At 57.5% G+C, this 24,089-nt stretch overlaps 1 protein-coding gene across 2 annotated transcripts in view; it reads left to right on the top strand.

Annotated features, from left to right (window-relative positions):
- The window catches only part of RAB11FIP4 (RAB11 family interacting protein 4), a 118,803-nt gene extending 101,931 nt beyond the window's left edge, over positions 1 to 16,872 (top strand). For both annotated transcript variants that reach the window (XM_040455281.1, XM_040455282.1), the window contains 12 exons: positions 5,312 to 5,541; positions 7,362 to 7,556; positions 8,104 to 8,238; positions 8,594 to 8,629; positions 9,825 to 9,924; positions 10,192 to 10,295; positions 11,464 to 11,604; positions 13,018 to 13,099; positions 13,581 to 13,718; positions 13,802 to 13,960; positions 14,999 to 15,142; positions 16,321 to 16,872. In XM_040455281.1, coding sequence (XP_040311215.1) covers positions 5,312 to 5,541; positions 7,362 to 7,556; positions 8,104 to 8,238; positions 8,594 to 8,629; positions 9,825 to 9,924; positions 10,192 to 10,295; positions 11,464 to 11,604; positions 13,018 to 13,099; positions 13,581 to 13,718; positions 13,802 to 13,960; positions 14,999 to 15,142; positions 16,321 to 16,437 — 1,581 coding nt within the window. In that variant the 3' untranslated portion in view covers positions 16,438 to 16,872. The remainder of the gene's footprint in view (positions 1 to 5,311; positions 5,542 to 7,361; positions 7,557 to 8,103; positions 8,239 to 8,593; positions 8,630 to 9,824; positions 9,925 to 10,191; positions 10,296 to 11,463; positions 11,605 to 13,017; positions 13,100 to 13,580; positions 13,719 to 13,801; positions 13,961 to 14,998; positions 15,143 to 16,320) is intronic.
- The last annotated feature ends 7,217 nt before the right edge of the window (positions 16,873 to 24,089 follow it).

The following is a 24,089-nucleotide window of genomic DNA, read 5'->3' as shown; positions in this document are numbered from 1 at the left end:
TGGGCAGCTTGGGCTACAGAGCTTTTATCTGACAGTATGCAGTCAGTCCCCAGGGCTGGCCAAGAAGGGCGATAAATGAACTCTAATAGCTTGGTGGCCTGGTGCCCCCATGCCTGCCCTTGACCTTGTTGGGGATGAGCTGGGGCCTCGTATCTGAGCCGTTATTTCTGTTCAGAAGTTGAGGCTTAGGCACCAGCCTTGCTGCGTGGATACTCCCCTCCCCCTTTATTCCCACCCTTGCCCCTTGACTGGCATCTGAGTAACCCTTTGTTGAGCCAGAATCTTATCAGCCGCTGATGAACACCGGCCTCCCTCCGGCAGAGCCAGGCCTGGCTTCAGTGCGGGCGTTGGCAGCCACAGGCAGGAGGTGGGCACAGCCTGGATTGCTTACTAATCTCTGCTGCTGCCATGCCTGATGGGTGGCTGAGCCGCAGTGGGGGGTAGGGGATCCCAGTCCAGGTAAGCCCACCCCTTCCCTCTGGACCTGGGGGCATCGGCATCTACAAGTTGGCTTCTTAATCTTTTGCCTGTGGGGCCCAGTGAGAGCTCGAGCAGGCCTGTCACTTCCCAGGCCGTGGGCTGGCTGGGATTATGAGGAGGGATTTCATCCCCGGCCCAGCCCCACTGCACGAGGCTTGGTTTGTGTCCACCCCCCGCCCAGTGCCTTCCTGCAGTGGGGTTCCACGTGTGCCCGCTGGTGCCTGGCTGCGAGGGAAGCTGGGAGGTGCCCGCTCAAGCTATTTTTACCCAGCCCTGTCCCCACGGAGCTGTTCTTTGGCTCTAAGTTACTGCCTGGCGAGCAGAGCCCCTGCCGGGGCTGGGGGTGGATGTGCCCCAGCCTCCTGGACTCCCTTGCCTGCGCAGTGTCTCATCCTAACGCGTGTTAAAGCATGTAATTAATGTGCAGAGAGACCTTCCAAGAGCATACACAGAAGATGGCCTTGGGGGTGGGAGGGAGGGCGCAGAAAGAAAGAGGCACCTGCAGGTCAGGCTTCCAGAAGCCGAACCCAGCCTGCCTCCACTCAGTGTGCCCCTGGGGGTCAAAGCGATAGGCTCCTGGGGCTGCACGAGCCAACAGGGGCACCCCTGCTTGTCTCCTCTCAACCAGAATAGCTCAGATTTGTTGATCATCTTCCGTGTGTGCCGAGCACACGTCCTAACTCATTTCCTGATCATCGTGAACTCCGTCAGTAGACGAGGAAACTGAGGCACCGAGAAGTAAACCTAAGGTTGCAGAACTTAGTGGTGGAGCCGAGGTTTGAACCCAGTCGGTCCACCTCCAGAGCTCGTTCCCAGTGCCACTCTGCCCGCTCTCTTCTTTGCCACGATCCCGGCACCCGTGAGGTACGAGGCATCGTTCTGCGTTCTCTATGGCGATCCTGCCGGGCAGGCATTTCTACCCGTCTGTAGATGAGGCTCAGAAGTCGAACAACTTCTCCAGGGTCACACGGCCGGCCAGTGGCCAAGTCGGATGGGCACCCACGCCTCGAGGTCACCGTGGGTGGGCTCTCCCCAGCTCACTGTTCTGCAGGGCAGTTCGTTTCCCCAAATACTTGTTAATTGCCTGCCATGTGCTCGCTGCGGTGCTGCCTGTTGGGGGTTCAGGTGCTCTCATCCCCACGGTTACTACCATAGGGACCCTTCTTACAGGGAGTGTGGGTGGGGCCTCTCGGGCCCGTGCCCTCCGTGCACTAGCCGCCAGGAGAATGGAGTAGTGATGTGTGTGGCTTGGAGGGAGCATCCCCTGAGGGCCGGGTGGGTGACGGGCAGGACCAAACGACGTCATCATGTCCAGGCCCTGCCGCGCCGCCTTCTGGAAGTGTGGACGGTGGGCACCGGAGGCCCCTCTGAGGCGGGGATGCCCTCTCCCGCCGTCGGTCCTTTTCACCAGCTGTTGAATTCGGCCTGGGCCGACTTCCTACAGAGGAAGGGGTGACTTCAGGGCCTGCTGCTGCCACTGGAGAGGGGCCCCACAGGCAGGCTGGGTGCCTCCCGGCTCCCACTTCCAGCCAGGGGCCAGCTGCATCCAGTCCCAGCTAGAGACGGGGTGGGGACGCCGAGGGGGACACTGGTGATACCGACCTGCCCTGCCAAAGCAGCTGCCTAGGGCATGTTTTCCCAGCCTCCGGCCTCTCCTATCTCTCCAGAAACCCCTGGTTTTGGGTAAATCCCCAGACCCAGCTTCTTGAGGAGGGCATACTGCCTAGTCTCCAAGCCAGTGAGGGGTTACACCTTCTAGCACCTGCTCCTGCTTTGCCTCTCTTCCTGAGGTGTTCGGGATCAGAGCAGGCTGTCCCCACTTCCAGGGGCAGCCCTCCCAGGCCCGGTGCTATACCTAGCCCTTCCCCAGAGGGCCCAGAGGAAGGGGAGCAGGGTCAGGATGTTCCCAGGGGAGTAGCAGGGGTGACACGGCCCCTTTTGTCCGGGACAGATGCCAAACCAGTACTGTCCCAGACCAACCAGGGTATAGCTTTTCTGAGAGCTTGTCTTTATGTTTCTTGAATTTAGAAGAAAGCTACTAGAAATGGTTTTGAGGTTCTAGAAATCGTAACTTGCCTTGGGCAAACAGTGAAAAGGTGTCAGCGTGGGGAGGCAGCTGATTTTACAAGGCTGGCATGTTGAGAGAGCGCATGTGGCGAGGGGTGGCTGAGGGCCCTGACGTGGCATGTCAGGAGCCTGGCTTCGGGTCACAGCAGGGCCTCCTGCAGCGGGGAAGCTCCAGGGCAGCCCCCTCGCTCGCTGAGCCTCACCTTCCCCATGCGTCAGGCTAAGCCTGTAAATCCTCCATCCCTGCCCCTCTGCACCTCCTGGAGCTCTCCCGGGGCTGTCGTCCGAGCCGGACGGGGGTATGTGTGGGAGACAGACCAGATCCTTCGACAAGTGCAAAAGGCCAGACAGATGTGGACTCTGCTCGATCAGAGGGTAAAACTATGCCTGAGGAAGTGGTGGCCTTATTGGGAGGGAGTGACCTCTGTGGGGGCCTCAAAGCCGCCTCCTGCCCCACCTGTGGCTGAGACAGGCCCCTCTTTTCTCTTGGCCCAGCTGTCAGGAGGGGGAATGTTGCTCTGGGACATCAGGTGGGAGGAGGCCGTGGTCCGCACTTCCGTGTGGTGAGTTGGGTGCCTCTGGGCAGAGTGCCTGGCAGAAACTGGGCCTCCGTATCTCCATGTCCAAGGGGACAAACATGAGTTAGCCAGAGGCCAAGCCGGACGCCTGAGGAGCATGGCTCCCGGTCTCTACTAGGTGCCCTGCCTGCCTCAAGCCTCTGCTCGGTGGGCAGCAGCCTCCTCAGGACCCCTGCTGACGGGGCTATGAGGACAGCATGGGCACTGGCGGCTCCCGGTCCAGTCCTGCCCTGCCCCTCTCTCCGGCGGGGCCCCGGGTAAGTCACCTCACGTATGAGAGGGGAAAGGAGACCCAACTCCTAGGGCTGTGAGGACCGGAAGTGGCCGAGGACTCCTGTGAGCCCCAAGGCAGGCGTTCCCAGCGAGTGCCAACCCTCCCCTGCCCTTATGGCTGGGAAGGCAGAAAGCTCGCAGGTGAGGGAACAGAGCACGGCCCTCCTCGGTGAGCCGTCTCCCTCCTGCCTGGCGTCTCTCCCAGTTTCCCCGCGCTGAGCCGAGGAGTCTCCTGCTGTGGGTCGGAAGTGGGCAGCACGTGGGGGCTGCAGCAGGTGGAATGCCTGGGCTTCATAATTACTGATCTGTCCCTACGTGAGACTGAAGCTCTAGGAGCGTGGGTTGCATGACCGATAGATGGAACCGAGCGTGTGGTGGTCAGAGGTAGGTGGGGCGACCTCCGCCTCCTGGCCTAGAAGACTCCTGGCAGGTGACTCTCTGAGCCTCCATGTCGTCGTTGGTAAAGTGGGGCTAAGAATCGCTGTTCTGAAGAGCTGTCCTAAGCCCACATAAGATTACGTATTCACTGTCCGCTCTGCCTCCGGAACTTGGTGGCTGCTCGGGAAACGTTGGCTTCCCTTTGTTTCTGCTGGGATGCAGCCTCGGGCTTGTGGACGGAGAGCTTGCTTCGGGTGCAGGATCCGACGCGGTCGGGAGCCCTGTGGGATTGGGTTGGTGACATTCAGGTGGAAAGGGCCGTGTGAACACGAGGGTAGTTTTAATGACGCAGCCCCTCGGCCTCCACAGCCGGGGGGCCTCCCTGTCTGGTGCCGGCTTTATTAGTGCAGCCGGTGCTCCGCCCGAGTCCTGGGACAGGCGGGAGCCAGGCTCATTAACTGCCATCTATTCTTGGGCCAGGGTGTCTACAGCAGCAGGTGACGGCACACTTCTCAGTGGGCACAGCCAAGCCTGCCGCTGACCACCTTCCTTGGATGTCCCCAATCCTGTTCTTGTCTGGGGTGCCTGGGGGCTTTTCACAGCCTCTGTTACTGTTCCCCTGGCTGCAGTCCCGGGGCCGCAGGGAGCACCTTCAACGCGGGCCACGCGGAAGATCCTTGGGAGCAGTTTGACCTCTCGGACAGGAGCAGGTGGAAGCAGTGCCCCCTCAGAGGCGGCAGCCCCGAGGGTGGTTTGCGGAGCGCTGCCTCTCAGAACGGAGCCAGAGCTCATAACCTAGAAGGTGATTTTGGCAAAAGTTCAGGCGGGTCTTTATCTCGTGCTGGCGTGGTGCTGGGCGGCGTGCTAGGCACCGGGGACCCACCCCTGCTCGGAACTGAAGGGCTCTGTGTCCTTGCTCCTCAGCACGGCCGCGGCAGGGCCAAGGCACGCTGTCCTTCCCCGGCTGGTGCCACGTTGAGGTCCTACCCCGTGACACAGTGATCCTGTAGGATTCCACGGTCATTCTCAGTTTACCGAGAGAAGCGAGGTTCACGGAGGTGATCTGACTGCCCAGAGTCCTGGAGGGCAGGTTCCGTGGTGCGTGGATATCCCTCTACCCCGCTGCATCAAACTCCACTTGGTCGGGGTCGTCGTTCTTGGTAGCCGTTCATTGTGGCTGTGCCCTTAACTCAGTCACGAAGCCATCTGGCTCCTTGTGCAGGCTGTGATGGGGACCCCGACGAGCAAGCTGTCCAGGTGTCCTGAGCAATGTAGCCAGCCCAGCTGTGGCTCTTCTTCACAGATGGCTGTCCCCAGTGGTGCTGGCTCCTCACTGGGCTCTCATGAGGCAGCTGCTGTGAGGGGCCCAAGATGAATCACCTGCCGGGTATTCTTATTCTCAAGGTCCTGAGGTCTGGACCTGCCTGTGTCCCAGTCCCTGCCATCCCTGGCCCTGCCGACATCCTCGCGGTCTGATGAGGCACACTGAGCCCCGGGGAGCCAGCCTCCCTCACTTTGTCCTCTGTCTTTCCCAGGGCAGCGAGGTGCCAGGCCCTACCTTTGCTGATGGCGAGCTCCTCCCCAGGGACCCCAGCTTCTTTCCCGAGGACGAGGAGGAGGCTATGACGCTGGCCCCACCTGAGGGCCCCCCGGAGTCAGACATGGACAGCCCCATGGAGAGCATGCAGAGCCTGGAGGGGTCAGTTGGGAGTCCTGCCGAGGAGAAGGACGGAGGGCTCGGGGGCCTGTTCCTGCCGGAGGACAAGTGAGTTAAAACTGTCTGGAGCGCCACATACAGGAAGGTGGTGGTCATGGCCAACCCAGAGATTTGGAGAGGGAGGAGAGGGGTTCTAGTATCAGTTGAACCATATGAAATTGTCAATTCTTAATCATTTTTGACCTTCAAAAAAAAAAAAAAGCAATTTCCTATACATTTTCGCAGGGCAGAGCTTCTCAGGCTCCAGTGGCTCTGGGAGTCAGGCTGTTCTCGGTGGGGTCTTTGGAGTAGTTCATCCATTTTGCTTCCTGGGAGCAGTGTGACAGCCGTACTGTGACCAGCCACCAAGGACAGCTGGTCAGGGACCACAGACCCATTGTCCTTTTGGCTGACCATTTGCCACTTGATCGTACACATTGTTCTTTGGGACCAGTCGCCAGGAGGTGGCCGGCAGGGGACACTGAGGGTTTTAATAAAATGTATAGGAGAAAGAGCTGGAATGTGATGAATCCATCCCAAGGTGCTGAGGAGCCTGAGGGCAGATGAATGAGTTCAACAACAACAGGGTGGCGGTACCAGCAGACTTGCTCGTTAGTGCCCTGTCATCAACACTGTGATTCTCAGAGACCAGGACTGCTCAAGGGCACGGTGGGAGAATTACGGCCTTACCCACTTCCCTGCTTCTTGTCCCCAGTTCAAGTTGCCCAGTTTTGAGCTCAGAGGCTCAGTACGTCAGAGAAACCCTCATTTCTGAGTAGCAATACGTAGACCTGACCTCACAACCACTGACGGGAAGACCTGTTTCGGCAGGTGACAAGCAGTGCTCGGTTCTCAGGTTGTGGACAGGGCTCAGCCAGCCCTGGACACTGTCACAGGCCACACCGGGGGTCACCCATGAGAGGCCTAGGGTCTCCGACCCATGTTCTCTGCAGTGAGTCCCTTCTATAAACTGGGAGAAGCGCCTCATCTAGTAGCTCGTTGTTACTTATTTTAAAACTTCCGTTTCTTACTAGAATGCAACCCAATTAAACAGAGCTTGGAAAAGGTAGGAAAGGAAGAATGGCAGGGGGTGGGGGGAGTAACTCACTTACAGTCCTACCACCCAAACCCAAGCTCTGTTACCATGTAAATACTTTTATGTCCTAGTTTTCCTTATTTTGTATCAACCTTTCCTTTCTGTATTTAAATTTTATATCCAACTTTATATTAGTTTTTCCCATATTATTGCTAGTATTTTTTGCAGACCTTTCAACAATTAGATAACCCATAATTTGATATTTACTAATATATATTATAATTTTACAACTGTAACTTAATCATTTAATTAGCTAATATTAGCAATATAGAATATATAATTTTATATTATACATCTACTATAACTTAAAAAATTTTTTTTTTAACACTTGTTTATTTTTTGAGAGACAGAGACAGAGCATGAACGGGGAAGGAGCAGAGAGAGAGGGAGACACAGAATCTGAAGCAGGCTCGCAGGGCTCAAATTCCCAAACTGTGAGATCGTGACCTGAGCCAACGTGGGACGCTTAACCGACTAAGCCACCCAGGAGGCCCCATATACTATGACTTACTATAACTTATTCTAATTTGATGTAGGGAAACCATTCAGTTGTAAGCAATGTTTTGTTGCTGTAGAGAAGCATCGGTTTGCGCATCTCTTGTGCAGAAGCTGTTTCTGTGGTGAGACACTTCCCTTAGGATGAGGTCCCCAAAGTGCACTTGCCAGGTCAGAAAGCACACACTCAGGCTTCTGATCTCTGTGGCACCAGTTGACCTCCAGGAAGGTGGTTGGTTTCCCCGGCACAGGCAGTGGACGGGGCTGTGTTAACAGACAGCCCTTCTGTAACACCCAGGTCCCTGGGCCATGCACCATCCATGACCACATCGGACCTCTCCACACACTCCACCACCTCGCTTATCAGCAATGAGGAGCAGTTTGAAGACTATGGAGAGGGGGACGACGTGGACTGTGCCCCCAGCAGCCCCTGCCCCGATGACGAGACCAGGACCAACGTTTACTCGGACCTGGGATCTTCAGTGTCTTCCAGGTGGCCCTGTGGTCTGGAATGGCAATTTGGGGCCCGGGAAAAGCGGCCGGACCAACCAAACCTCATCCCAGGGCGGGTCAGAGGGCAGAGTCCTAAGCTCCCTGGGGTCAGCTTCTGGAGCTTGGGGGTGCTGCCTTTGCACCCTGATTGGAGATTCTAGAATTCCTCCCGCCTCCTTCTGGCTTGGGGAAGAAATAGAATTAGCCCACCTGGGAGGCTGCAGACTCAGGGGTGTGTGCTGTCTTGCTTCCTAGAACCTTGGTGTCGAAAGGTCCTTCTAAGTGACCTACTGTGATACCTTCCCCCACACCTAGTCATTACTCACTCTGATGTTAGCTCTCCATCGCCTTGTCTGTGAAATGGGTACTGTTCATTGGCCTTTCCTCTGAGAGTATCGAGGGAGGGAGGATCTGTTGCTGTATTTCCACTCCCTCTGCCCCTAAGCGCACGCACAAAAGGTTCCCCGGCATTGGGGAACCCAGTCAAGTAAGGATGGGGTAGGGCACCAGACTGGACAGCAGAGGTTGATTTCTGTCTCCCGAATCAGTGCGGGGCAGACACCCAGGAAAATGCGGCACGCCTACAACAGCGAATTGCTGGATGTTTACTGCTCTCAGTGCTGTAAGAAGATCAACCTGCTGAATGACCTGGAAGCCCGACTGAAAAACCTGAAGGCCAACAGGTGAGGCCCTCGGGACCCAGCAGAGGGATGGGAGGCCAGGGCTGGGGGTGGGGGGGTGGGTCCAGAGGGGGAAGCGGCAGGCAAGGCGGCCCCACTCTGTCTTGGCAAGTGAGGGCCCTGTCAGGGTGGGATTGATCTTAGGGGGCTTGCATTTTTCTGCAAGAGGAAACTCAGGGTGCTTCTGCTGAGGACCGAGCTGATTAGTGAATTCCCTGCAGCGGGCGGGACAAAGCCCTGTAGTGCACCTACTGGTATCTTGCAGCCAAGGCAGAGTAAGGAGTGGACTAGAGCCCCCTCTGTTCAATGACTGTTTTCTCTCTCTCTCTCTCTCCCTCCTGCACCCCCACCCCTGCAGCCCTAACCGGAAGATCTCTAGCACGGCCTTTGGACGGTAAGACCCCCCACCTGGGGAGGAGGGGTGGAATACTGTCTCCCTTTCCGTTCGGGCAGCCCAGACCCAGCCAGTGCCCAGTGCCCTGTGCGTGCCCAATGCACAGAGGGAAACAGAGACCCCCAGGAGTGCAGGCAGAGCAACCAGACCTCTACTTCTGACAGGGAGGGGCCGCCCTTGCCCCTTGTGGCAGTGGAGCAGTCGGCCTCTCCAAACCCTTAGCTGTTTCCGCTCCAGGCAGGTGCACCAGGGAGGCCCCGAGAGACCCGGCGCGTCTCACGGCTGTTGGTGCCCTGCCCCACACCCTGGAGCCGGCAGCTGTGCCAGCAGATCCTGGGGATCCCGCTGACCGAGACTGGGCACGAGTGTGCCCTGTTGGAGCTGGTCACTTTGCTCCCGGTTAAATCCTCCCAGCTAACTTCCTGGGACTTCCAAGCTCCCGCTCTGGATCTCGGGATCCGGGTTCTCATGCACGCTGGCCCGGGTCCACTCCCAGGGCCCTGGGAGCTGCCAGCAAGCGCCCAGACTCTGGCTCGAGAGCAGGAGTGGGACGGGACAGGCCCTGGGTAGAGACCTGGCTGCTGCCCGGCAGGGAGCGGGAAGGGGGAGCCTCACCGTGGTAGCTGGGTTTGCCTCCGGCAAGTCTTTACCCATGTGCAGACCCACCCAACCCCCTGCCCTGCACAGTCTGGGTGGGTCTCCTTCCCGTTCCCAGGGTCCCAGAGATGCATCGGGAGCCGGTTTGGTGGAGGAATTGAGTCTTGCTGGGTGGCCTCAGGAGGCCAGGACCCTCTGCCAGGACGGTGGAGCCAGTCTACCTGCAGTGGCTGGTTTTGCAGCTGGAGGGAGGTGGTCGGGGGCTCATGTGCCCACTCTGGTCACTGGGTAGTTACTGGCTCGAACACCGGCACGAAAAGGGTGCTGAGGCAGCAGGCCGGAGCCGTGATGGATTGCCAGGGACTCTGGAGGGGTGTAGCGGCCCCTCCGCTGGCCTCTGAGCTGTGTGACCTCTTGAGTTCAGAGGTCAGGCAACTCTTCTCCCCTGACTGGGTGAGGACAGCCTCCTTGGAGGGGTCCCTGGCCTTCTCCCCAAGATACTGGGTGCTCTCAGCCCACAGCCCAGTGTGGACCCCAGGCCCTGGAGGGCTGGCCTCTGCAGCTGCCTCCCCCCTCCTCCCTCCCCCCTCCCCCACAGGCAGCTCATGCACAGCAGCAACTTCAGTAGCAGTGATGGTAGCACTGAGGACCTGTTCCGAGACAGCATTGACTCCTGTGACAACGACATCACGGAGAAGGTGGGTCCTGAGTGGGTGGAGGACAGGCTTAATGTGTGCGTGCTCCCCGGGGGTCGTGGGGAGCCCCCCAGCAGCTATCTGGGGACTCGGGAGACAGAGACCCTGTCCTTGCCCAGGAGTTGGGGGTAGGTTGCCCCGATAATGCGGACACGTACGCTTGGGGACCCTCACGCTCACTAAACATGGCTTCTGTCCCACGGTCTCTAGCTTCTCGGTCCTGTGGACTCCGAGGTTTCCTCCACCCCCACCTCTGCCTCCCTCTTGCAGGTGAGCTTCCTGGAAAAAAAAGTGACAGAGCTGGAGAATGACAGCCTGACCAATGGGGACCTGAAGAGCAAGCTGAAGCAGGAGAACACACAGCTCGTGCACAGGTCGGGGGCTGGGGGGCTGGGGGGCTGGGGCCCCGGCCGTGACTCGGGAACGGGCTTGGGGAGGGCCCTGAGAAAAGCTGGGGGAGGTGAACTGCACATCTTGTCCTTCCTCTCCGAGAGGCTGTGATGTGTCAGCCCCTTGCTACATGGCTGTGCCCATGCAGGACGCACAGGAGGACTGGTCTCTGGGGACTCAGAAATAGGTTGGAGCTTGACCTTGACCCCCATGTCTGCAGCCCCAGGGTGGGTGTAAGGCAGGAGTTGGGATCCACTCCCGTATTTCTCTGTCCTACACTGATGAGAGTCTGACACCCCCCCGCCCCCCACCCCGTTTCTGGGGACAAGCTCCGCAGAGAGAGACACTGGTGTGGAGTTGGGCTCGCACGTGCTGCTAGCGGAAGGGTCCGGGCATCACTGCCCCTCCTCCCGATGGGGGCCCGCTGACTCTGACTGCAGTGAGGTAGTGCATGTAGCATGTAGTTGTCCTCACGGGGTGGCATGAGATTTGGTAAACTGATCCCCGCCCAGGGTCTGGCCCTCAACCTTGTAGGGCCCAAAGATGGGTTCTGGAACACCCCAGAAGGGTAGCCCCCTGGAGGGACTGTTCCCAGTGAAACGTGCCCAGACTGTTAGGCCAGCTAGGCTGCCAGTGGTGGGGTTAGAGCGTGCCCGGTGGGACCTGGCCCCTTCCTGGGTCTTGAATGTTCGGGGCCCCTATCCAAGGACATGCGTGGTTTTGGAGTCAAGGTGCCCAGTAGCTGAATTCCTGGTCAGAGGGATAGGGACCAGGGAGGAGGAGAGCGGGAAGAGAAGCCAAGGCCCGAGGGCTGCTTCACGCAGCCGTGCCGAGGCCTGCCGTCCCTCCCCGCGCCTGGCTGGGAATGCCGCCTTCTCTGTGCAGCCCCGCTCCCCTCTGGGCCGACCGCCAGGCGCCCCCCTCCCCACCCTCGCCCCGTGGCGCGCGTCTCCTTACATGCTGTGGCATCCGCATTCATCTGTCACGGAAGCTGCTGACCCACAGGTCTGGCAAACACATCGCCACTTCCCGCAGCAGGGCTACGACGGAGCCAGGGTCTCGGGGCCTCCCGTAGCCAGGGGCGGGGGCGGGGTGGGAAGACACCAAGAGAGCTGGCCCTGGACTGGGGCGCGCGCCCCTCTGTCTCCTCAGGGTGCACGAGCTGGAGGAGATGGTGAAAGATCAGGAGACCATGGCCGAGCAGGCCCTGGAGGAGGAGGCGCGGCGGCACCGCGAGGCCTACGGCAAGCTGGAGAGAGAGAAGAGCACGGAGATCGAGCTGCTCAACACCAGGTGGGCGCCTGCTGGGGACGGGGCCGCCTCGGAGGCGCCCTCCACTCCTGGTCCAGGCCCGTGGGACAGGCACCGTCCCCGTGGTATGGATCGGAAAACAGCCTGAAGAAAAGCCCCCTGTTGTAACAGTTCTCCTCTTGATACCTGAACACCTGGACATGCTTGCTGGGAAGTATATAAAAGAACCTTCTGGTAGCATTATTTCTACTAGGTACAACTGGAGACAGCTCACAAGTCTGTCAACAAGAGGATAGGTTAAAAAACTGTGGTCTTGCCCCTATTCCTGGGTTGGGTATAATGTCCGGGCTCGGAGCTCCCCCTGCTGTCAGAGTCTCCTTGACCTCGAACACCTGGGTGCACTGACCCTGGGCCCCTGGGGCCAACGTAAATGGAAAGGCAGGGCCCGGTTTCTTTTGGGCTTCTGGGCCGCAGGTATAGCTGCTGGAACCTGAGGCCGGTAGGGAGAGGAGTATTGACCTGGGAATCTGGGTTGTTTACCCTTTAGCTCCAGGACTTTGGACATCCTGTGTCTTTTTCTGGGCCTCAGTTTCCCCATCTGTCAGTCCTCCCTCCCAGCCCCACAGAATGACCGTGAAGGCAGGTGGGTTGCTGCACATCAGAACAGTACACACAGGTGAAGACTGTGGTGTCCCAGGGCTGCCCTCCCTAATGACCCAGGCCAGGGAGGCCACTGGGAAGCTACCTAGGCCCCTGGCAGAGAGAGCAGTGGAGCCATCACTCTAGGAAGGAAGTAACAAGCGTGAAGGAGAGGGAATGTTCGGCAGGAATCGGTGGCAGAAATGACCCTGTGCTGTTCCGGTGCCACTGACCGCCCAACTCACCTGCCCTCTTCTCAGGTCATTTAAAACGACCTGGGTACCTGGGCTGTGTCTCCTCATGGGATCCTGTTAGGACAGCCCCCTCTGGACACTAACACAGAGGACAATGACCTGTGGATGTCACAGGCAGCTGCGGGGAAGGCCGAGCGAGGAGCCTGGGAGAGACGCTGGGGGGAGAAAGAAAAGCAAACGCTGTCATTGCTTTCCAAGCGGGAGGGACCTGCCACCACCAGCCACAGGAGGACCTGCTCTTTGTTTAGCAGAAAAACGTCCTCCGTGTTGTTTCAGGCTGTAAGGAGCATGTGAAAAAGAATCCTATGTTCTTATTCACAAATGAGTGTTTCCTTTTATCACAAACAGAAGGATGGTAATTCGGTGTCCTTCCCAGTTTGCCTTGGATGACAGGAAGCTCGAAGCTGTATTACCCATCTGGAACAACTAGTCATATTCTCCCTGTCTCTCTCTTGCTTTCTGGTATCTTCCCTCCTCCAGGAAGCAGAGAATCGCTGTAGACTGTCCATCCGTTGTAAGATAACCTCCGTTTCTGACATGTTTGTCTTTCTCCTTTTCCCAGGGTGCAGCAGTTAGAGGAGGAAAACACCGAGCTCAGAACAACAGTGACCCGGCTCAAGTCACAAACAGAGAAGCTGGATGAGGTGAGCAGCAGGCCTCGGAGTGTCCCTCAGATTCCGATCTTGAGCTGAAGCCACAGAGGCGGTGTTGGCCACAAAGGCCTCTAGTTGCTAGTTTGCCCTAACAACAACAACAACAAAATAAAATATGAATAGTAATTTGTCTTCCTATGTTTCTGATTTTCCAAACTTTTTTTACAGTGAATATAATTTTTTATATAATGGGGGGAAGTAATAATAAAAAAGAGAGAAGGAGGTTAGCTTGTGTTTGGCCGCACCTTTGATTCAGGTTTCATCTGGCACCATCGAAGGGCTTCAGAGGCCTGTGTTTCTAGAATCCTAAGGGACCCGGCTGTTTCTTTAAGCCGTGACTCGAGGGTTGTGTTCAGGGGGGCTGGTCGGACTGCCCGCCTGTCCAGGTGGCTGACCCAGAGCCCCCCGACGTCCCTGGGGTGTAGTGAGCCTCTCTGGGCACCGTCCTCCCTGACCCAGTCCCCCGATCCAGGAGCGGCAGCGCATGTGTGACCGGCTGGAGGACACCAGCCTGCGGCTCAAAGATGAGACGGACCTGTACAAGCGCGTGACGGACAAGCTGCGGCAGAACCGCCTTGAGTTCCAAAAGGAACGGGAGGCGACGCAGGAGGTGGGTCCCAGGCCGGAGGGCACCGGGCACCGGGGCTCCCTCCCGTGGCCGCGCTCCCGCCAACCAGCCCCTCCCCCACGCAGCTCATCGAGGACTTGCGGAAGGAGCTAGAGCACCTGCAGATGTACAAGCTGGACTGCGAGCGGCCAGGCCGGGGACGCAGCTCGTCCTCTGGCCTGGGCGAGTTCAACGCCAGGGCCCGCGAGGTGGAGCTGGAGCATGAGGTCAAGCGGCTCAAGCAGGTGGGCCCCGCCGGACGGGTCTCCCGCACGGGGCCCCAAGCTGCAGCGGCACCTTCCCACACCCCTTCCTGTCTGCTCCTCTCAACGTCCCTGCCCGGTGGGGCTGCCCGTCCCCACCCCACAGCTCAGGCAAGGCAGCTCACCTCTAGGCCACACTTGATGCGGATCCCGGGGTCTCTCCTTGGAGTCCACACAAAGAAGCAGACCCCACTCTGCTGTCCTTGCCGATGGAGTGGAGGAGGAGACTATCCAGCCATGGATGAGGGTCTGCTGTGTTGGGTCCTCCCAGAAGCAGACCCGGATCCCAAGGTTCCATTTCAAATGGTTCCCGGGAGCACTCCCATGATGGGGGAGTTGGGGGAAGTGGGATCAGGAGGGGCAGGGACCAAGGGAGGGTGTGATGGTGAGTGAAGCCCCCTGTTCAGCCCAGCCCGACATTCAGGGGTGGGAAACCGCTCTAGAAAGTCTACTCCTGCTGGCTTCACCAGCATCCCACAGCGATCCGAAAACCCCAGCCCTTTCTCATGCATGAGGGCACCAAGTCCCAGGTGTGCGGTTAGTTAGGAGACTTTAGGCAAAAGCTAGCACGTGGTACTGGCACGTGGGGTCTGGGCAGGGCCCTGTGAGGCCACCTGTACTCAGGAAGAGTTCCCACAGAGCAGGATTCCTGAACCTCGCTACAGGAGGAGACTGGATCCAGCCTTGCAGCCCGGAGACCCCAAAGTATCAGGAGCTCCTCTTCTGGCTCACTCACCCCAGGGAGGAAAGCATGGCCAGGAGCCCTGCCCTTATCTGGAAACTTCGTTCCCCTGAGTGGGCCCATAACTCTTCCTCAGGACCCCGTGACCACCCAGGACCCAGCCCTTCCCCCGAAGCCTGGCAGAGGCCACATCACCTATGGGTGTCTTTGAGCTGGCCTGACACACACCTGAGAGGAGGGTCCCGGTGGCAGTCAGGAGACCGTGAATGCAAAGAAATGGGTTCTGCTGGGTTCTGGATGCTTCTGGCAGCTGACGTTGCCTTTGTCCCACTCCACAGGAGAATCATAAGCTGCGGGACCAGAATGACGACTTGAATGGACAGATCTTGAGCCTCAGCCTCTATGAAGCAAAGAACCTCTTTGCCACCCAGACCAAAGCCCAGTCTCTGGCCGCAGAAATAGACACGGCCTCTCGCGATGAGGTAATGTGCCCTCTCATTCTTGCTTGGGAGCCTCGGCCGCTCCTCTGCAAGTCCTGTCCCGCACCCGTGTGCTGTGATGAGAAGTCCCAGGCTACCCCGAGCAGGGGAAGCAGACCAGGGCCCGTGAGGGTCCCCGTCTGCAGCCACCTGAGTGACCGTGCAGAGCACTGAGGGAGTTAGAGCAGTTCTGACTTCCTGCGTGTGCTGGGGAGGAAGCTCTGGGAACAGAGTGGAGTTTGAGTCTTTGCTCTACCAGAAACATGCCAAAATGGCCGGCTGATCAACATGTCTCTGTCAGCCCGTAGTGCAGGAGAAGCTAGAACCCCTCTGCCTCAAGCCAAGAGGGGAAAGACACTAGCGTTTCTTGAGCACCTGATTGTAGTGTGTCTTCATCTTCTGACAACTCAGAGGCTTCCTGGACATTTCCATGTTACAGATTGGGAGGCTAGGACACAAGATCACCCAACTTGTGGAGGGAGAAGGACCCAGGTCTCCAGAACCAAAGTCCGTTCTGCCCCACCACCCCACACCAGGCTGTGCTTCTAAAAGATCAGGCCTCCAAAATACCCTGGTTACATTTGAACATGAATCATAAGACAGTCACTGAACCCTTTATCCTGTGCTTAGGACACAGAGCTAAGTGCTGACCCCTAGCCTCGGGGGACTCCCAGGTGAGCTGGTTACCAGCCTCCAGTCTGGGGGCAGAGGTGGCATTTCAGTGACCTAAAGGACACATCGGGAATGGACCTGCACAGGGGCAATGGCAGGGTCGGGGTGATGAGGGGACCGTTTCAGGTAGAGGAAACAGCTAGAAGCCTTACAAGTCTTAGGGCCCTGGGACTCTGGATGTCATTCTTGATTGCAAATGCCTTTAGCCAGTGTTTTCAGCCTGTACCGAGCTGTTGCTCATACTTGGGTCCCTCCACAGACCAGTTGGATCAGAATCCCTGGGGGAGGGGCCTGGGCATCAGCATATCTCACACACCTTACTGTGAGCTGTCACTGCTCTCGCTGGTTTCTGGCACCCAAGTGCTGAGGTTGGTCTGGGGGCCTGCCTTGCCCGGGTGTCCCGAGCCCCTCTGTGCCGGGCCCTGGCTCACCACAAGCTGGGGAATCCGGGTTCCACCTGCACTCCAGCCCGGGCCTGGCCTCTGACCTGCCTCTCCCGTTCCCCCCAGCTCATGGAAGCCCTGAAGGAGCAGGAGGAGATCAACTTCCGGCTGAGGCAGTACATGGACAAGATTATCCTTGCCATCCTGGACCACAACCCCTCCATCCTTGAGATCAAACACTGAGACGAGGGCTGGCTGCAGAGCGGCCTCGGGACCTTCCCAGCCCTGGACCCTGGGACCAAGGCGCAGACCCCACTTGAGGATGCGGCCCAAGCCAGGCCACACACACACAGACACACACACACACACACACACACACACACACACACACACACACACACTGTAAACATCTCTGGCCACCATGTCCTGTGTACTGATGCGTATGTGGGGAAGCCGCTCACACAGCAAGGGGTGAGCGTGGGGCTGTGAGTGTCATCTGCACAGTTACTGCCCGTGCACTTTGCAGTCCCCTTGCAAGAGCGGATGGTCCTGGAGGGTGGGAGGGGCAAGGTCTGCTATCAGGAGTTACTGTAATAACAAGAACTGGAAGACTGTGTTTCAGGTACTGGATGAAAATGATTCTACCTCTGGGGATAAGGATTTAAAGATGCTTAGTGAGACGGGCTCTTTTCACCCCACCTCTGTTCCCTCTGGGAGTGGGAGCAAAATTATGGTCTTTCCCAGGGGTTCGAATGCCTAACGGCCACATCCTCCCCAGCCTCTTTGGCCACCTTTCAAGCCTAGGTGCTCAGGCTCAGAGAGGAGGAAGGGGCCCTCCCAGAGCCCCTCCCTGGCCAGCAGCCCCTGTGATGCCTGTGCGTGGGGTGTCCCGAGGACTCAGGCTTGCAGGAGAGCTGGCATGGGGCAGCCTTCGTTTGAGAAGTTCTTGGTATTTGGGGGGTTTCCTGTACACTTCCCCATCCCTGCCTGCCTGCCTGCCTCTTCCTTTCTGGCTTGGTTGTTTTGGGTTTTTATTTTAGAGAGAGAGCGCGAGTCGGGGAGAGGCGCAGGGTCGAGGGTGGGGTGGGGGTGGAGAGAGAGAGAGAGAGAGAGAGAATGAATCTTAAGCAGGCTCCACACTCAGCATGGAGCCCGACGCTAGGCTCAATCCCACAACCCAGGGATCATGACCTGAGCTGAAATCAAGAGTTGGACGCTCAACTGACTGAGCCACCCAGGCGCCCCTCTTTCTGTTCTATTGTTAAGACCATGAAAAATGAGCGGTATTTAACTTGAGTGTAAAATGAAGGGAATAAAAGGGGGTGGGGAGTGGGGGCCAGGGGTGTCTAAGGCACGTGTTGGCATTGGGTGACAAAGACCTTAGTTCCAGGGAGGAGCATGGTCCCATTCCAGTCTGTTCCCTCCCCGTGGGCTGCATTTCACGAGAAGCATGGATGGACGGTCCGCAGGCGGGGAGTGGGCCTTGCTCACCTGCTCCTGTTCGCCACACAACCCGGTGATGGCAGGCCTCAGGTTTGGAGTTTGGGATTCTGAGCTCTGGGCTTGACTCAGCTGGGTAGCGAGGCCCCCGCGTCCCGCCTTTTGGAAACTCTCCTATTCAGTTCTCAGCCAGAGAGGTGTGCTGGTGAGAGACACGGGTGGGGAGATCGCAGGGAAACCTTCGGCCTCCGTCCTTGTGACACATGGTGGAAATTCTCTCTCTGGATTTTTTTTTCTCTCTCTCTCTGGATTTTTAACGTGATCTTTGGTTGTAGGCAGCTGGTACGTTGAGTTTTCCAGTTTGTCTCAGTTTTATATGGCTTGTGATTCGTTTCGTTAATCCACACATATATAAACATGTATGCTCTTGGTTTTTTTTCCCCTGCAGTTTGTTTTCCACAGCAATTCTAGTGTAAGAAGGAAAGTTCAGGCATGTTGGGGAGGGGCAAGAAGGGGTGTATGCAGAGAAGCGGGGGCAGGAGAGGGTGAAGAGGGGATCGGGGACTTGGGTATGTATGTTCCCTGTTCACGAAGGCAGGGCTGTGGCCACCACCCATCTTCGTTCCATTCCAGTCAACTTTTGCTTCTGTTGGATTTTGTGATTTCTTTTGAAGCATAAGTGTGGGGTTTGTTTCATGCTGCAGATAACGGGGCTGCGTTGGTCTGATCCAGGCCTTTGGGGGTCACCCACCGCAGGAAGACTAGGGCAGGGAGTCTCTCGACCCGCGAGGGTGCTGGTCTCCTTGGGCTCCTCCAGGGGTCTGAGAAGCAGCAGCAGTGGAAAGAAGGCATGAGGAGTGAGTCTCTTGAGAATTTGCTAATGGCCCCTAATTAAAGGAAAGAAAAGAAGACGTATGAGGACTTGGCTTTGGTCTGGATTTGACACCAGGAGGAGTCCTACAGAGGCCAGCCAGACCAAGGTCCTGGGCTGTGGGAGACTCGCCCCAGGGATGAGCATTTTATATGTAAAACTCTATATGCTCTTTAGCTGCTTTGATCTGGAATTCCAAAGAAGGGCCCAGAGGCCTGGGTTACACAGTCACACGGTCACTAGGCGGGAAGGAATTTCTGCCTTGGTGTAAAGGGGCGGAAAAAGCCGTCTGCCAGCAACATTCTGCCACCTCCTCCCTGAAGGGGGCGCCATGGGAGCGGCCTCCCTGAGGACGCAGCATCTGAAAGGCCCCAAGGGACCTGGTGCTGTGCCTGGGGTCTCTGGAAAAAGGGCGGACTTTAAAATGAGACTAAACTCCACGTAACCCGGGTCTCGAGTTAAATCCAACCATCTTCAGCCAGAGTACGTCTCATAAAACCCAGACCGTCTAATTGGCTCTCAGCGATCATGTAGCGTCTTTAACTGCTCTTCCCTGCTTGAAAGCTCGCCTGAGGGGGGCACATGTCCCAAGGGTCCCAGCCCCATGGGCCCTGCGAGGCACCGGCGGGGCAGACCCTGCCCCCTTCCAGTGTTTCCCCCTACGTTGTGTGTAGTCTGGTAGAGCGTTACACTCTTCTCTCTCTCCGTACGGGGGGGCTGCTAGGTAGCATGCATGGTGCCCAGCCCAGTGTGCATTTCAGGCAAACAAAACAGAACTCATAGGAGAAGTATGTTCCCTGCAATGCCTGGAACATACTTAAAATGGAGAGAGTTTTAAAATTCTAATAACTGGGTGGAATCCACAGAGGTTCTGACTTCGTGGGTGTGGAGCGTGGCCGCCGAGGCATCGGAATGTTTGAACAACTCCCCAGCTGATTGTAATTTAACTGGGTGCCCCTCTGTGGGTTTTGTTTTTTGTTTTCGCTGAACCTGGCCACCTTACCAAGTAGGGATTAGTAGTAACTTGTCCAAAGTTTAGAGGTGTTGCGGGGGCGTGGAGAGGGGTTTCTGCAACAGATTCGCATTTTACTCGGCAGTTGGCTATCCTTACATTCAGTTGGAAAGCAGACAAAATTTGCCGAATCAGCAAGTGAGGGTTATATACAGTATCTAATAGAAAAGGAGGTACTCTCTGGGTTAGCTAGGCCTTATTCTGTGGGGAAGTATAAGAAATAAAGTTCTAGTAGAAAAAAAAATTTTTTAACTTTGAATTGGCCAAGTTACACAAATTATTATGTTTTTTTTTCAACGTTTTTATTTTTATTTTTGGGACAGAGAGAGACAGAGCATGAACGGGCGAGGGGCAGAGAGAGAGAGGGAGACACAGATTCGGAAACAGGCTCCAGGCTCTGAGCCATCAGCCCAGAGCCCGACGCGGGGCTCGAACTCACGGACCGCGAGATCGTGACCTGGCTGAAGTCGGACGCTTAACCGACTGCGCCACCCAGGCGCCCCAAATTATTATGTTTTTTATTAGAGCAGAGGAGAGGGGCAGAGGGAGAGAACGAGAGAATCTTAAGCAGGCTCTACACTCAGCATACAGCCCGACTCGGGGCTCGATCGCATGGCTCGTGACCTGAGCTGAAATCAAGAGTCTGACCTTCAACCGACTGAGCCACCCAGGCACCTGTAGACAGACAGACACACACACACACACACACACACTTTTTAATTTGTAGATTCTCTAAGAATGGCCAGAGGGAAATTCCTTTACCTTCACTTTGTTTCTGACCTGTTACAAACACAGAGCTCAAGAATCTCCGAAAGCACTTGGACCTGAAACAGTGGTTTTCAACTTGGGTTGTGCATTGAAATCACCTAGGGAGATATAAAAACTTCCGCCTGAGCTGAACCCTGCCCCTCCTCCCATCTCTGCCCCCAGATTCCAGTGTAATTGGTATAGGTGTGGCCCGGGCACTCAAATGTTGAAAGAGCTCCCCAGGTGACACCGATGGGTAGCCCCAGGTTGAGACCCCTGCCCTAGAGGGTTGCTAGCCAAGGGTAGAGGAAACGGGTAGAGTTGGTCGTCAGGTTTGTTAATCCAGGTGCTGCGTTAACATTAGGGTGTCAGTGGCTTTGATGGATGGTGAGAAGCCAGGAGGTCCCTCGCCCCAGGATGGGAGGCCAGGTGCCTTCAGGAACTGGTGTGCCCAGCTGTTCTCGTCACCCTGGGGGTTAGCACACCTGAGTGGGCAAGTCTCTGTCAGGTGCCCATGGGGTCAGGCGCGGGCCCATTCTGGAGTTGGGGTAGAACAGAGTCAAGGGTCGGGGAGGGGCTGTCCCCCGGAAGGCAGCCTCCTACTTGCACAGCTGAGCAGGAGGGGACACTGGCTTTGTGGGTTTTGCCTCTGACCTGTTTTCAGGCTGGGTGGATGAGGGTCACCCCAGCGTCTCCACTTTCAGCACCCAAACCAGCACACCCTGGCCCACGTCCAGGAGGCTCCAGGCGCCGGTCTGCTGGATCATCTGATTCCTGACCCAGCCAGGTCCCGGTGGTCAGGAGGGCACAGTGCGGGCGCTTTTGTTCCACCGAGGGACTTAATGGCCGGCAGAAACTGCAGCGGCCAGTGGGGACTGGTGGCTCAGGGCGAAACTAAGGCCGCTTTTTGTGCTGTGGGCACGTGTGTTTAATGCATTAGCAAATTTAGCAGGGGAAGTTTGGGAACGGTTGCCACGCCAAGAAAATGACTGTTCGCCTGGCACGACCACAGCGACTCTTTGAAAGGGCTGAGGAGGGTTTGGGGCTGAGGGCCTCAGTGCTGGCATCCTCCCTGGCCGGTCCTCCTTGGGGACGGAGGTCAGTCCCTGTAGGGCGATGCTTCAGGCTGGTGGAGACCAAGGCCCATCTGCTGAGGGGCCTCAGGCCAGAAGGGCCAAGTACCCCCTGGTGACTTCAGGCAAGTTCCTTCTGTTGACCTTAGGGACCTTCAGGTCCTCCGTCCTGCTCTGAATCTGTGCACAAATGGTCAGGGAGCAGGAGAGGCTGGCACCACGGGCCAGCCCGAGCTGCGTGGCAGCACAGCTCTAAGGCCCTTGTGCCGCCCACCTGAGAACATAGGCTGCTTTCTGGAAAGGTTGGTTTCTGAAAGCATAGACCCTGGCGAAGCGGTCTGACTTTGGTGCTCCGACCTTGTAGGCTCCTCCTCCTTCCTTGTGACTGTGACCCGCCATCTGCCCCTGCAGCCACCGCAGGAGGGTGGCTGAGAATGGCGGGAGTTAAGTGCTGTTGCCCCGAGGGGACCGCACCTCCTACCGGGACCCTCTGCTTTGCTGTGCTGCACAGGCTGTGTTTTGTCTGCATGGTTTGGGGTCGCTGTCCTTGTGCCTTTTTTCTTCCCTGTCCACTGTACAGGATTTGCCATGTCCTCACTGCCCCTTTTCTACATCCTCGTGTTTACCCTGGTCCTTCCCGAGCCCTGTAAATGTGTACATAGCGTCCCACTTGGCGTCCACGGGGTCTGCTCCCAGGCCAGGCCTCCCAGCACGTTCTTCCACACGCGCCTCCAGGTTGCTCGCTCAGCCGTGCAGATTTGGTAACTTTGTACAGAACTCTTTTCATTATGGTCTTAAGCTCGGAGGGCTCGCAGTCCCTCGTCCAGCCTGCAGCTAGTTTAGAAGCCTTGCACACCAGAAAAGGGTCACTTTGTGTAAAGCACCTTCTCCCACAAACGTCTTCCCGTATTGGTGTCAGTATTTATAGAAAGCAGAGCGCACCTTTCTAACTGTGGGGTTCGGCCCAGGGCCCCCGCAGGGACATCATGGGTCTGCGGCAGCACCCCTGGCCCCCAGAGGAAGCTCCAGCTGTGTGTGGCTCCCGGTGCTTGGCACTGGGCTGGGTTCAAGACCACCACCATCTGGTGTCTCGAACAGCTTTGGAACTCCCAAGTGGGCAGAAGAGGCTCCTCGCTGCTGCCCCGGCCTGCTATTAACTGCCGAGCTCTTCCTCATCTGCCCGAGGTGCTCAGACCCGAGTGCCATTAATTCCCCGACTGCTGACCGGACTCACTCGCCCACAGCCTGCTGGCTGCCTCCGTCCTGGCCCTTCCTGCTTTCTTGGCTGGGCCTCCGGGGGCCCAGATGGAAGAAGCTACATGTATGGCCTCGTGCCCAGGGGTTTGTTAGACGGCTTTGACTCTGGGATTCCCCTTGGGTCTCGCCCCAGGAGCCTCCCTCTGGAAGCAGGCTTATCTCCGGAGCTGGGGTGAGACCACTTCCAGGCCCCAAGGTGGGGAGAGGGGTGAGGCCCAAGGCTGCATCCCAGGGCCCCAAGCTCTCCGCGTCCTACCTGCTTCTAGCCAAAAAGGAGCAGGCTGTCAGAGGCAGGCTCCTTCAGGAACTCTAATGTACAGACCAAGGTGTAAATAAACAGTTTGCTTTTCTTGCCTGACTTGACGGTGAGTTTCTGTGGTTGGGGGGAGGGAGGGTGGAAGACGGGAGGTCTGGTTCTGGGGCTCCAGGGGACAGACAGTGTCCTTTAGGAAGAGCAGGCCCCACCCTGCATACAGGGGGGCTGGCGCCGTCCTCCAGGGGCAGGGCAGAGACCCTCGTTTTGGCCTGCTGTCCCCCCGAGAGGTGTGGCTCCCAGAAGCCCCTGGAACACCACCGTTCCAGCCACGGGGCTGTGATGCTCAACAACCTGGTCTTTGCTGCAGCCATGTTCCCTTTCCCAGCCGGGGCCTCCCAGGGGTCTCCACTTGCTCTGGCCACTCTAATGGGGCCCCAGGGCCATCTTCCTCCCTGTCCACCGCTGCGATTCCTCTGGGTCACAGGCCCAAGTCCTCCCCTCAAGCGTCGTTTCAGACCGACGTGCCCGCACCAGTGCTGCCAAAGCCGTAAAGCGTCAAGGTGGCTGCAGGTTGAGCGGCCCAGACCCCCAGATTTCTGCCCTCTCCTGGTCTGCCCCTTCCTCTTACTGTGGCACTCCAGGTGTCGAAGGGATTCCCAGGTTGCCCAGGCCCAGCCCCTGGAGCGGAGGCTGCCCTCCCTGTTGGCCCAGACCCTCAAGACAGGCAGGACCAGGTCCCTCCACCGCCCCCCACAGGCCCTTGTGGCGGGGGTCTGCCTGTAGGTGGCCCCCCACTCAGTAGATTTACCTGGCTTCCTGGGCTGGGGCGGGGGGGGAAGTCCCCTCCCAACACTGGGAATCTGTTGTCCTGAATCTCTGTTCCCTCCATCCTCCTAATGTGCCTCTTTCAAACTGCCCTACTTGAGTTGCCAGATCTGCAAATAAAAATACAGGACGCCCAATTAAATTCGAATTTCAGGTCAGCGATCCTTCGGTTTAAATATGTTCTGTGTTGGGGCGCCTGGGTGGCGCAGTCGGTTAAGCGTCCGACTTCAGCCAGGTCACGATCTCGCGGTCCGTGAGTTCGAGCCCCGCGTCGGGCTCTGGGCTGATGGCTCAGAGCCTGGAGCCTGTTTCCGATTCTGTGTCTCCCTCTCTCTCTGCCCCTCCCCCGTTCATGCTCTGTCTCTCTCTGTCCCAAAAATAAATAAACGTTGGAAAAAAAAAATTAAAAAAAAA

Source organism: Herpailurus yagouaroundi, unplaced genomic scaffold, assembly GCF_014898765.1.
Source record: "Herpailurus yagouaroundi ecotype Mexico unplaced genomic scaffold, PumYag 215, whole genome shotgun sequence".
NCBI lineage: Eukaryota > Metazoa > Chordata > Mammalia > Carnivora > Felidae > Herpailurus > Herpailurus yagouaroundi.
The sequence above is the reverse complement of the archived record's forward strand: the minus strand, read 5'-3'. Positions and strand labels throughout refer to the sequence as shown.